General features: G+C 34.1%; 1 protein-coding gene across 4 annotated transcripts in view; it reads left to right on the top strand.

The window, feature by feature from the left end:
* The window catches only part of IBTK (inhibitor of Bruton tyrosine kinase), a 78006-nt gene that overhangs the window by 42544 nt on the left and 22934 nt on the right, over positions 1-12528 (top strand). For 3 of the 4 annotated variants that reach the window (XM_019029972.4, XM_055392024.2, XM_055392023.2), the window contains 7 exons: positions 706-807; positions 3018-3135; positions 4179-4239; positions 4949-5070; positions 5404-5516; positions 9227-9375; positions 11036-11199. In XM_019029972.4, the coding sequence (XP_018885517.2) occupies positions 706-807; positions 3018-3135; positions 4179-4239; positions 4949-5070; positions 5404-5516; positions 9227-9375; positions 11036-11199 (829 nt within the window). The remainder of the gene's footprint in view (positions 1-705; positions 808-3017; positions 3136-4178; positions 4240-4948; positions 5071-5403; positions 5517-9226; positions 9376-11035; positions 11200-12528) is intronic. The other variant, XM_019029973.4, reaches the window with a different exon arrangement.

The following is a 12528-nucleotide window of genomic DNA, read 5'->3' as shown; positions in this document are numbered from 1 at the left end:
CATTGCAACCTCTGCCTCCCATGTTCAAGCAATTCTCGTGCCTCAGCCTCCCCAGTAACTGGGACTACAGGCATGTGCCACCACGCCCTGCTAATGTGTGTATTTTTAGTAGAGATATGTTCACCATGTTGGCCAGGCTGGTCTCAAACTCCTGGTCTTAAGTGGTCCGTCTGCCTCCACCTCCCATAGTGCTGGGATTACAGGCGTGAGCCACCACACCTGGCCCAAGAAAGTTGTTTTAAATTAAGGAAGTCCAATAGTTACAAAAAAGCACTCTTAGATGACAAATTTTGGTTTAAATAAGAAAGCATAAGAGCATTATTTCTCCACCCTGTATATATTAAGTGTGATGCTGAGATTTGACTTTTCCCTCTTTGTATTAGCTTGAGAAGTGTTTTTCTAACAACATGGCAGATTATAAACAAGTCAGGCATTCTAGTAGCCTTCTAGACTGAAGTGATCAATTTAAGTTGGCCATTTTATGGTCCTAGTGTGAGATCAAGACATTTTGGTGTAATTTTGTCAGCTTTCTACCTAAAAAATAGAAATATATTTTGATGTACTTACTTTTTATTATGGTTACCCTTTCAACATTTAGAAAATAATCTTAAATCTCTTTTCTAGTGTACTAATTACTTCAAAATTTTTTTTCTAGGTATAATGTATACAAAGAAAAAGTGATGCTTGTTTTCTTTCTTTTTTTAGAATCTCAAAATGTAGATTTTATTTGTAGTGTTCTTGTGGTGGCTGATCAGCTTCTCATAACCCGGTTGAAAGAGATTTGTGAAGTAGCATTAACTGAAAAACGTGAGTAATTTTGAGTTTGAGTATTAATATGTTTTCAGGTTCATCAAGGATTACTGTACTTTATTGACTTTATGATTCCACTTATGGTAAAATAGACCTTTCTTTGGTACCATGAAAACCTGCCAAAATATGTAAATTATTACATGCCATCATTTGTAAGTGAATTCTTGTTTTAGAAATATGTGAAAATATATATGACTTAGAAATGAAATGTAATATTTTTTATTGAAATGTCATAAAACCTTGAAGAATAAAGATGGTGTCAGATTTATTTGCTAATTTCATGGGTGAGAGTTTAAAAGTGAAATTTTTGTACTCTTGCCCTGATGTTGGCTTTAGGTGTTTTTAGCTACCCATTTTCTACTATTTGCAGCAATTTTAAAAATTTAACTTTCCCATTATATATCTGAACAAAGCACATCTCTTTTTTTCTCGAACTCTTCTTTTTTGCTCTCTTCATTATCTTAGTTAATTTCATGGCTATCCTCCTGAACACTGTACTTTGAAATCCAAAATGAGTTTTTCTTTATTATTTTGGCCCTGACACTCAAATTCATTCAGCTGTCAAAACTTATTCCTTTTAACTATGTTGGTCACATTTCACCTACCTTTGGGTTCTCACTGTTACTATGCAGTTGAGGCCACTGTTATCTGTTCCTTCTGGGTAGTGTCACAGTAGTGTTTTAAATGCTCTTTCTCCTGTCTACTTCTGTTTCTTTAAGCTTTCTGTAGGAAGTAGTTACATCTTCCCCCGTTTACATATTTATAATTGCTTACTCTAGAATAAAGGTTAACTTTCCTTAGCTTCCATCTGACAGCCTTTTTGACTTTCTAATCTTATATCTGTTCTGCTTTATTGCTACTTCAAGAAGTGTGAAGGGAATTCCTGTCCATTTTTTCTAGTTCATACTTGCTAGGAGTTTGTCTTGGCTTTGGCATTTTAGTTCTCACTTTTCTTGAGCACTGTAGACTGTCTACTCCTTGGTTATTAAATAGAGAACAACAGCCCTGATCTCCTTTTAAGCAAGAAAAGAAAAATATTCTAAAATAAAGGACACAGCATACAACAGGTATAAGACATACATATAAGTGATATTTTACACTTGTACAGTTGCCTTTGCTGGTCTTCTTCCTCAGTGTTCTTTCATGGCTCTGGCTGCACAGTTGCCTTTATTAATTCCTTGATGTTCCTAGAACCTAGGAAAAGGAGGCTACCACCCCCTTTGGTCTCTGATTATTAGGAATATGTGGATACTTGTTCCCATGTGAACAACTCTAAAGAAGTTTTTATATGATCTAATTTTATCATTTCTTCCATTTCTCTGTTCATCATTAGTTGAAAATGTAGATTAGTCAGGAGTGAGACAGAGACCATTATTGACTGCAGTTGCAACTTTTGATAGAATTACAGGTGAGAAAGAAAAATAAATGCAAGAAGCCAGATGTAGGAAACAACTGTGTTTCCCTATTGGCTGGTACTGATAGAGTAATTAAGAAAAATAGTGGAGGGAACAGGAAGCTGAAAGTTACCTGTTATGTAGGTAGAATATTCTGGGAGAGTCTCTAGGAAAATGGGTACTTTATATATAATGTTACTACAATTGTAACTAAATCCAGAATCTTTTGCGCAGTATACCAGATTTTTCACTGGTGTGAAGAATATTATGGTAAGATTGTGATGTACATATTTTCAAAATATGTATATATTTATATACTTACATGTATATATATACAGCCACATGAATTCTGATAGATAACTCAATATATTTAATAGAATTATTTCATCAGTTTTTCTTAGTTTTATATCTTTTTTAGTTTTATGGAAGAGGGAATAACTGCTATGTAAATGGAAAGGAAAGTTGTTCATTAATGAAAGCTTTTTAAAAATATTCAGAAAATGTTAGGTGGAAGATTGTCAGTTCTTATGTGTTTGCTTTTGGGTGGCACTATGCCCCTTCTGTATTCTGTTTTGCTTAGAATATGCTTGTGTGTGAGCTTATTTTTCCTCATAGCCAATCTTTTGAAATTACTTTGGCATATTGGGATGGAAGAGTTACATATTTGCCCCAGTATTAACTTATTTTTGGCAAGAAATTTTTTTTTCTTTATTCCAAATGTTCAAATCGTACAGCTTTAGACATAAATGTATTTTATTTTGCTGTGGTAATGTGCCTTTTATCTAATTTTGCAAATCTTTTCTTTCTTTGTAGTTACCCTGAAGAATGCTGCTATGCTACTGGAATTTGCAGCAATGTATAGTGCAAAACAGTTGAAACTGTCTTGTTTACAGTTTATAGGATTGAATATGGCAGCTTTACTTGAAGCAAGGTAGGTGAGGTGCATATGTTGTATGATTGTTGCAAAAGGAGATATTTATATATAATAGCAGATATTATTAGTGATTTAAATGTGAATAATGATGTTTACCTGGATGGAAAGAATTTGATCAATGCTGATGATTTAGAAGTTATGTACATTTTAGAATTAGAGAGCTCTTGAAAACTTTTGAATGTTTTTAACAGTGATCTTTTTGAAATGAAATAAATGTATACTTTTTTAAAAATATAAGGTCAAAATATTTTACTTCCTATAAAGTCATTGGTGAGAATATGAGAACACAGAAATTTGAGATTAGAGTTCCTGGTGTCAGTTTTTATTTTAAAGCTTCATTATTTAGTTTATTTTTATATTTTACTTCAGTAGTAATGACTATTAACTATGTGCTAGACGGTGTTCTAAAAGCATTACATAGATTCATTTAGTTAATTTTTATGAAACTCTTATGAAGTAGAGAAGATTCTTTGTACATTTATTTATAATAGTTGCTTGAGGCTGGGTGTGGTGGCTCATGCTTGTAATCCCAGCACTTTGGGAGGCTAAGGCAGGTGGATCGCCTGAGGTCAGGAGTTCAAGACCGGCCTGGCCAAGATGGTGAAACCCTATCTCTAATAAAAATACAAAAATTAGCCGGGCGTGGTTGTGTGTGCCTGGTAGTCTCAGCCACTTGGGAGGGTGTGAGGCAGGAGAATCACTTGAACCCAGGAGGCAGCAGTTGCAGTGAGCTGAGATTGCACCACTGCACTCCAGCCTGGGTGACAGAGTGAGACTCCATCTCAAAAAAAGAAAAAAAAAAGAGTTGCTTGAGTTTTATTCAAGATATTTGTGTAATATGTTTGCTTTGCTGTTTATTTGAAATATGTAATATACAACCACATCTATTTCCAAAAGGAATTTGTAGCAACTGCTATATATAATGCTTAAAAAATAACTTTGTTACTTATCTAGCAATATGAAATATCTACGTATGTGAGCAACTTGACAGTTGTCAAGTCACTTGAATCTTAAGATAGAATTTTGTTCCTATATTTTAGGTCTCTTGATGTTTTAAGCGATGGTGTTTTGAAGGATCTTTCTGAGTTTTACCGGAAAATGGTAAGGTTTATGTTTTAAGATTTTCGCGGCTATAATATTACCAGCTTAAGCAGTATATTAGATCAGACTTATTAATGGAATAGTTTCCTAATGACTTCTAGTACATTAGGATCTTTTAAAACTGATGATATAGGATTCCTTTACAGATCTCACAGATACATATGATAGTCAAAATTCAAGATACTTAATAATAAAGTTAATATTTATTAATTTCTTTATAAATGAAAGTTACTGAAAGCTTCAGAGTAAGTCTTTTGTTATTTACCAGAGGTCAGGACAGTGCAAAAACATGAATTCATATGATCCCTAAGAAATGAATAAATCTGTCTTTAATAATAAAGCGGAGCTTTTTCTCAAGTTTCTTTTTTTGGCAGGTTTATGGAATAAAGTTTTTATTGAATTGAATCAAAATTTAACCCCCTCTTGTAAATTTAGGAAGTTATTGAGTATTCAAGGCTGTTCTAGTTAATGTCACCACATATTAAAAATGGAATATCTTACATAATTTAAAAAACATCTTTAGGCTGGGTGTGGTGGCTTATGCCTATAATCCTAGCATTTTGGGAGGCCAAGATGGGAGGTTTGCTTGGGGCCAGGTGTTCCAAACAGCCTGGCCAACATGGCAAGAGCCACGTGTGCACAAAAAAAAAAAAAAAAAAAAAAACTTCACAGATTTTGTATTTGAAAAGTGATATCTTCAATTCTGCAGATTCCAGCAATGGATAGAAGAGTCATTACACCATATCAAGATGGACCAGATATTAGCTATTTGGAAGTAGAAGATGGAGATATCTTCTTGAAAGAAGAAATAAATATGGAACAAAATCATTCGTAAGCTGTTTTCTTTTTTTTTTTTCTTTTCCTCCTTTTCTTCCTTCTTTTCTCCACTGTGTCCCTTCACTCTCATCTTGGACATATGACACTTTTGTGTTGGTATTGGAAGATGAAATTGAGAAATTCTGACAAAAGAAATAGGTAGTTATGCTCATTCTTAACCTTGGTATAATACAAAGTAAATACATAATTACTATCTGTAGGTATAACAAATTGAAAGTGTAAATATTTAAAAAAGTAGCCTTCAGGTTAAACATGTTGGGTTAAATAAGTGCATTTATCTTAGTTGCCTCCCTAAACACTGCTGAAATTATGTTTGCTTTTTCCTAGGGAAACTATGTTCAAGAAAGCAAAAACAAAAGCTAAAAAGAAGCCACGTAAACGTTCAGATAGTTCTGGAGGTTATAACCTTTCAGATATTATTCAGAGTCCATCATCTACAGGTTCGTGGAAAGTGAGCATGTATTTCCAGTTCTAATCTTCTATGTCTCTATTCACGTATGTCATCTGCCGGGGCTACTGAAATAAACAGTCCTTGTGGAGGTACCAAAAGTGATAGTTTATTGTAAGTACTCCAGTTGAAGTTTGCTCTGGGAGCACAAAAGAGGTACTCAAACTAATCTGAGATCAGGGAAGTCCTCTTAGAGGAAAGCAATGCTGAGCTGAGTCTTGAAGAATGAAGTTATCTAAGAAAAGGAGGCAGATAGGTATATTAAGCAAAGGGGGCAATGTGTTCCCAAGCTTAGCAGCAAGAGAAAGAGTTGCACATTTCTTGTGCATGTAGTTCAGTATAGGAGATAGGTTGGATAGGGTCAGATTTTGGAGGCTCTTATATGCCAAACTAAGGAATTTGTGTTTTATTCTAAAGGCTATGGGTGGCTGTTGATGATTTGAAACAGGATGTGACTGGATGAGATTTGTTTTTAGAAAGACTACTCTTTCCAGTGGCATAGGGGTTTAGAGGTTGGCAAAACATGACAGAGATAACTATTATCATGTCGATTCAATTTAAATATGTCAGTACTCCAAGTAAGATGCCATTCGTATGCATAAGGGGGTTGTAATCTGGTAGTAGAATATAAAATGTATTTAGGCATTATGTGAGCCTGTTTGAAAGTAAAGGTCAGGTTATGTAGTTTTTCTAAAATATTTTTCCCCAGTTTTTTCTTTTGAGAATATTTAACTTACTGAAAAGATGAAAGAAAAATACCGTGAACACCTATGTACATTTTATCCAGATTTATTGTTAACTTATCGTCACATTTGCATTTTCTTGCAGACTCTGTTGCTTACTGTCTCCTCTTTCCTCCATGTGTTACACACACACACACAAACACACACACACACACACACACACACACACAATACAGAGACTTAAAAAAAAATTGTTCCACTTGGAATAAGTTGTAGACATGATACTTTTCCCCCGAATACTTGAATATGAATCCTTTAAGATGGGAATACTCTTCTACACAACCACAATACCATTATCATACCTGAGACAATTGAGATTAATTAGTGTTAATTAGTATTATACTTCATATCCACATTTTCCTAATTGTTGACAAATGTTTTTATAGTCTTTTTTTTTTAACATTAACAAAAAAACTAGTATTCTATCAAGGTTCATATTATCTTTGCTTATTAGTATCTCTTTAGTCTCTTCTAACTAGTGTAGCACTGCTGTACTTTTTTGTTTTTTGTTTTCTCTTTTCCAAAAGGTCAGTCCAATTGTGTTATAGACTGTCTCACATTCTAGATTCATCTGATCTAGATTAAACTATATACGTTTTAGTAGTTTCTTTAGATAAAACATGAATTGTGACTATAAAATAATGAGACTACACTATGGCTTTCAGAAATGGTAGGTTACTCTTGTCTATAGCACTAAGGCATAACCTAGTACAGTTTCTACTAACAGTACTTCATAGTCAATCAGCTGTATACAAACAACTTTGAAAAATAGAAGAGTACATTGTTTTGTGTCCCTTTGGAAAAAAAAGCTTGTTAGGCAGGGCAAAGAAGAAGGATTTTTTTTTTTTATGTTTACTGAGATGCTTCAAATTAGGTGCTTGATATGTTCACTAAAGCTCAAAGGAATAATGTCAAGAATAGTTTTAGATAACATAAAGATAAAAAAAGGATAGATAATATGCCTAAAATTTATTTATGAAGCAATGAAAATAGGAATCAGGAGACCTAGTAAATGGGAAAGCTATTATCTTAGGACTTTTCTAAATTTAAAATTCTGTGACTCTGTGTTCTCTGTGTTGTATGAATTACCATTAGTGTTTAGAAGGAGGCAGGGGTGGATTGATGGAAGGATGAATAATGGATAGACAGTCTTGAAAGTAATGACTTTCCAGTCACCTAAATGACTTATGGAAAAGCAGATATTTGGTTTGTTTTAAATAATGTTATTGTTACCATATGTGTTAGAATCTTAGAATTTCAGAGCTAGAAGAGACATTAGTAATGAAATAATTTATGTCCCTTACTTTAAACCTAAGGAAAGAAGCTCAAAAAACATAAGTGATTTGAAGTAGTGACCAAAAGAAATAAAATTTGTTCTCTTGATTCCAGGTCCGTATTTTACTGGTGTACTGTTCTTTCTGTGGCCAAGATATCTGTAGTCAAAGATAACTAAAAGGTCAGATTTAACTGGAGGCCAAAAAGACCTGTTAAGGAAGAAAATTTGAGTATGAGGCCAATTTCATCAAAGACAGTTGCGTAAAAGCTTAACATCTGTGTCGATCTTAAAGTTAGACAAACGGCATTCAGCAAAACTGTTTTTGACCAGAAGTAATTGTTGGCCACATTAATTGTCCTCTTTTTTTCTGGATTTATTTCTAACTGACTTTTGAGAGTGTTCTAATATTAGATGTATTCTCTTCGATGAAGATTTGCCAGCCTTAAAAATATTCAAAAAGAGGCAAGACGCAGTGGCTCCCGCCTGTAATCCCAGCACTTTGGGAGGCCAAGGCGGGCGGACCACAAAATCAGGAGTTCCAGACCAGCCTGGCCAATATGGTGAAACCCTGTCTCTAGTAAAAATACAAAAAAAATTAGCCGGGCATGGTGGTGCATGCCTGTAATCCTAGCTACTTGGAAGGCTGAGGCAGGAGAAACACTTGAACCTGGAGGTGGAGGTTGCAGTGAGCTGAGATCACGCCACTGCACTCCAGCCTGGGCGATAGAGTAAGACTCCATCTCAAAAAAAAAAAAAAAAAAAAAAAAAATTCAAAAAGATTGTGTGGCAAAAAAAATGTTTAAATGTTCTTTCCAAATTGTAGTGATAACAATAAAAGAAACATTTAGCTTGTTAAGGTGATTTACTTTAAAGAGAACAATGTATAAGAGATGGTAGGTTTTATTTTTAAATCAATTATACAGCTTTTAGTTACAAGTTAGATAACATCTTTATTTTATAGCTTATTTTGGTACTTCATTTAGATTCTAAGAAATTTGAAATGTGTGGAAATGGACATGTGAATCTAAGCAAAAGTTTGAACCTGGATACCAGGTGTGGCATGAGGCCAGGCATTTAGCTTGCCTAAGAGAAGAAATGATATATACATTTCACAACAACCCTCTTGCTTCAAGCGAGCTCTCAATAGCCAGAGATTTCAGGGAAAAACACACTTCAAACAGGCCACAGTCGTCTTCTGCGGGAGCCTCTGCTATGGGGTCAGTCAGCTGGCTAAGTGAGAGGCAAAAAGGCCACAGGGTTCCTCCCACATACCCCCTTGCTTGGGTGCGGAGACCACTGTATCAAGAGACAGATGAGAAAGGGAAAAGAGGTCTGGATTTTAATTATTTTCCCTTTCTCCTTTGTCTCTTATGCGGACAAAAATATTTTCAATCACTTTTTAGAGCAGATCCCAAAGAACTATCTTCCTCAGGTTCATTACACAATTGGTGTGTGATTGTAATGAATAAAATTATTGTTTTAGAATCTCTTCCATTTCAGTTTTTCACTTAAACTGATTTCTTTCTCCAGTTAACTTGAATTGTTAAGATTTTTATACCATAAATATAATTTGAATGTTACTAAATCTGGATAAATGAAAGCTTTTAGCTCTCTGGTTCATGGAATGTAATGCATATATGTTTAATGCATATGTGTTTAATTTTTTTTAATTTCATGTTTTAGGATTATTAAAATCTGGTAAGACCAATTCTGTGGAATCTCTTCCAGAACTGTTGACATCAGACTCTGAAGGAAGCTATGCAGGAGTGGGTAGTCCTAGAGATTTACAGTCCCCTGATTTCACAACAGGATTTCATTCAGATAAGATTGAGGTTTGTTTTTTGAAGCACTACCTCCTTACCTTCAGATTTTAGATTTATAGATGGTTTATCTTTAATATTTCCTTATTTTTGCCCTAATTTTAAAACAGTTTCCAGGTTGGTATATAAGAATCACAAATATAGTGTTAGTTTTCTTAAATTTGCACAACATTTCTAGTTTTAGAGATTGTAATGGCAGTTTTGAGCCCTTTATGATGTTATTTCTAATCTTTGTGCAACTAAAATATAATGTTGATGTAAAATATAATAACACTGTAGACATGTTGAAAAAATATATTTGTAGCTAAATTATTGAAATTTATCTTGTGAAATGTCAATTAACATCAGTTAAAAATTGTCAAGGCAAATGATTTCGAAAATAAGCCTACTTTCAAAGTTCGCAGTCTCTTTCCTCCAGGGTATTAACTGGAGTAAAACAATTTGGAAATGATTTGAGTTCTTCTCCTAATCTAGCACATTAAGCTGCAGGATTCCTAGCCTAATCAGCTCTGGGGAGGGCATTTCTTAGACACTCCTTAACATTTGATTCCATAGCTGTTAACCTATTAGAGAAAAATGTGTAACTGAATAGAGATAGAGTCACTTTTCTGTAACCACTACACATCCACAAAACGTATCGGAACTTCTAGGAATTCAAAAGACAACAGAAGTTTACCCTTTCTTCTTAGAGTCTTTTAGGCCTCAAGGATTGATTTGATTTTTTTTTTTTTTTTTGAGACAGGGTCTCTCACTCTGGTTGCCTAGGCTGGAGTGCAGTGGTATAGTATCAGCTCACTGCAGCTTTGATTTCCCGGGCTTAGGTGATTCTCCCACCTAAGCCGGCAGAGTAACTGGGATTATAGGCACGCACCATCACGTCCAGCTAATTTTTTTATATTTTTAGTAGAGATGGGTTTTTGCCATGTTGCTCAGGCTGGTCTCGAACTCCTGGACTCAAGCAATCCACCCACTTCAGCCTCCTAGAGTCCTGGCATTACAGATGTGAGCAACTGTGCCCTGCCAGGATTGATTTTTTTTAAAATATAGGATAGAAGTTTGGGGGCAATTTATATTTTCACACTAAGGTTGGTCTGTAAGACAATTGAGGTTTAAAGGAAGGCTCAGGGTATATTGTGAGTGATTTACAATAACAGAAGAATCTATCCTGGAAGTAGACGTATCATTTTAATAACTTCCTTGACATATTACAATAGCAATAGTTTTAGGGTTCCTTTCAAGGTGTCAGTATTATTTGACTTTAATTTTATTCACAGTACTTTACATCAGAGTGAATTATATGACATTTATACAAAACGTTCATTTTGTTTCATATTCAAGCCATGGATATTAATTTTAAAATTACTGCTTCATGTCTTATTTGTACAACTTTTATATATTGCATGTTAACTATTTGTGTAGAGATTTAATATGCAAACTAGTTTCCCTAAAAATTATTTTCAAAGCTCATAATAATTCAGTTATAGTCAATAATGTGATTTGAGAGTTGGCTAAGGCACAAAACTGTAGAACATGATTTGAAAATACTAGATGGCTTATTGTCATAAGATTTTATTCTTCATTATAATGTAACTAATATTTATTAAGTACCAGCTATGTGTTAGTTACTGTTCTAGGTGCCTGTTAACTTTTTTTATTTTTTTTCTCTCCCCAGGCGAAAGTCAAACCGTATGTTAATGGTACATCTCCTGTGTATTCTAGGGAAGATTTAAAACCATGGGAAAAGTCACCAATACTTAAAATATCTGCTCCACAGCCCATTCCCAGTAACAGAATTGATACTACCAGCTCTGCCAGTTGGGTTGCTGGTTCTTTCAGGTAGGATTTTTATTTTATTCTATAACTGTTAGTTTGAGAAATGTCATTCATTTTTAATGCAATTTAATTTTTTAATGATGAACATTTAAGAAATATTAATATAAATTTCTAATGCACAGAAAATTGCCTAAATACCTACAAATTGCTAACCAGCTATAATAGGCTTCCCCCGCAACCAACCCCAGGCAAAATTTAGTTGCCTTTGTATTATCATCAGTGAATAGTAGCAAATACTATGTTTTATGTATATAGAGAGAAACTTAGTATCAGCAGTTATTTCTTAGATAATATGTATTGGTTAAAAATGCTGCACAGGAAGACAATTTTGTCAATCATAGACTTTATCTCTCAGAGCATGTGAAGGGGTATTTAAAATTTCACAAAATGTGTAACTATTCAGTTAATTTTCAGAGGATATTAATTTAATGTTATACTATCCTTTTAACTTGCCTATATTATATATATATTTTTTCCTTTATTTAGAAAAGTCAAGTGAAGGCTGGGCATGGTGGCTCATGCCTGTAATCCTAGCACTTTGGGAGGCCGAGGTGGGTGGATTACCTGAGCTCAGGAGTTTGACACTAGCCTGGGCAACATGGTGAAACCCCATCTCTACTAAAATACAAAAAATTAGCCAGGCGTGGTGGTACGCTCTTGTAATCCGAGCTACTTGGGAGGCTGAGGTGGGAGAATCGTTTGAACCTGGGAGGCGGAGGTTACAGTGAGCCCAGATCGCACCACTGCACTCCAGCCTGGGCAACAGAGCAAGACTCCATCTCAAAAAAAAGAAAAAGAAAAGTTAAATGAAGGAGCAGATGTAATTAGAATGTAGTATTCTTTCAAAATGTTAATTGAGCTTGTGCTTCATGTTTATATGCCTACAATGGTTGATAAAGTCTAAAACTGTTAATTGACATATTATCATCTGGACTATTTAATTCTTTTGAAATAGGCTATATTTTGCAGAGTTGGAACAAAGATTATGATGTTCCATTTTATGTGCTTCATGGTTTAAACTTTAGTTCAGAAATTAGTTTCAATTTTTTTTTTTTGCATAAGTACACAAATTGGTAAATATTTAATATGTGAGAACATCTGGAAACATCTTCTGATTGCTAATGTTAGGATATTTTGTTAAACATGTTTTAAAAATACCCTGGTCTACAAGATAGATTAGGCTATTTCAGTACTATGCTCATTGACAAAATGCATAGCAATAGGCAATAAACATTCTCAATATTGACATATACACAAACATTTCTACATTCATTTTGTAGTATTGCCTAGTGTAAATAATAAGTAGAATTTGTTTTTGATGAAAGAAAAAAA

Source organism: Gorilla gorilla, chromosome 5 (genome assembly GCF_029281585.2).
Source record: "Gorilla gorilla gorilla isolate KB3781 chromosome 5, NHGRI_mGorGor1-v2.1_pri, whole genome shotgun sequence".
In the NCBI taxonomy this organism is placed as follows: Eukaryota; Metazoa; Chordata; class Mammalia; order Primates; family Hominidae; genus Gorilla; species Gorilla gorilla.
Note: the sequence above shows the minus strand (reverse complement) of the source record. Positions and strands in the feature narration are given on the sequence as shown.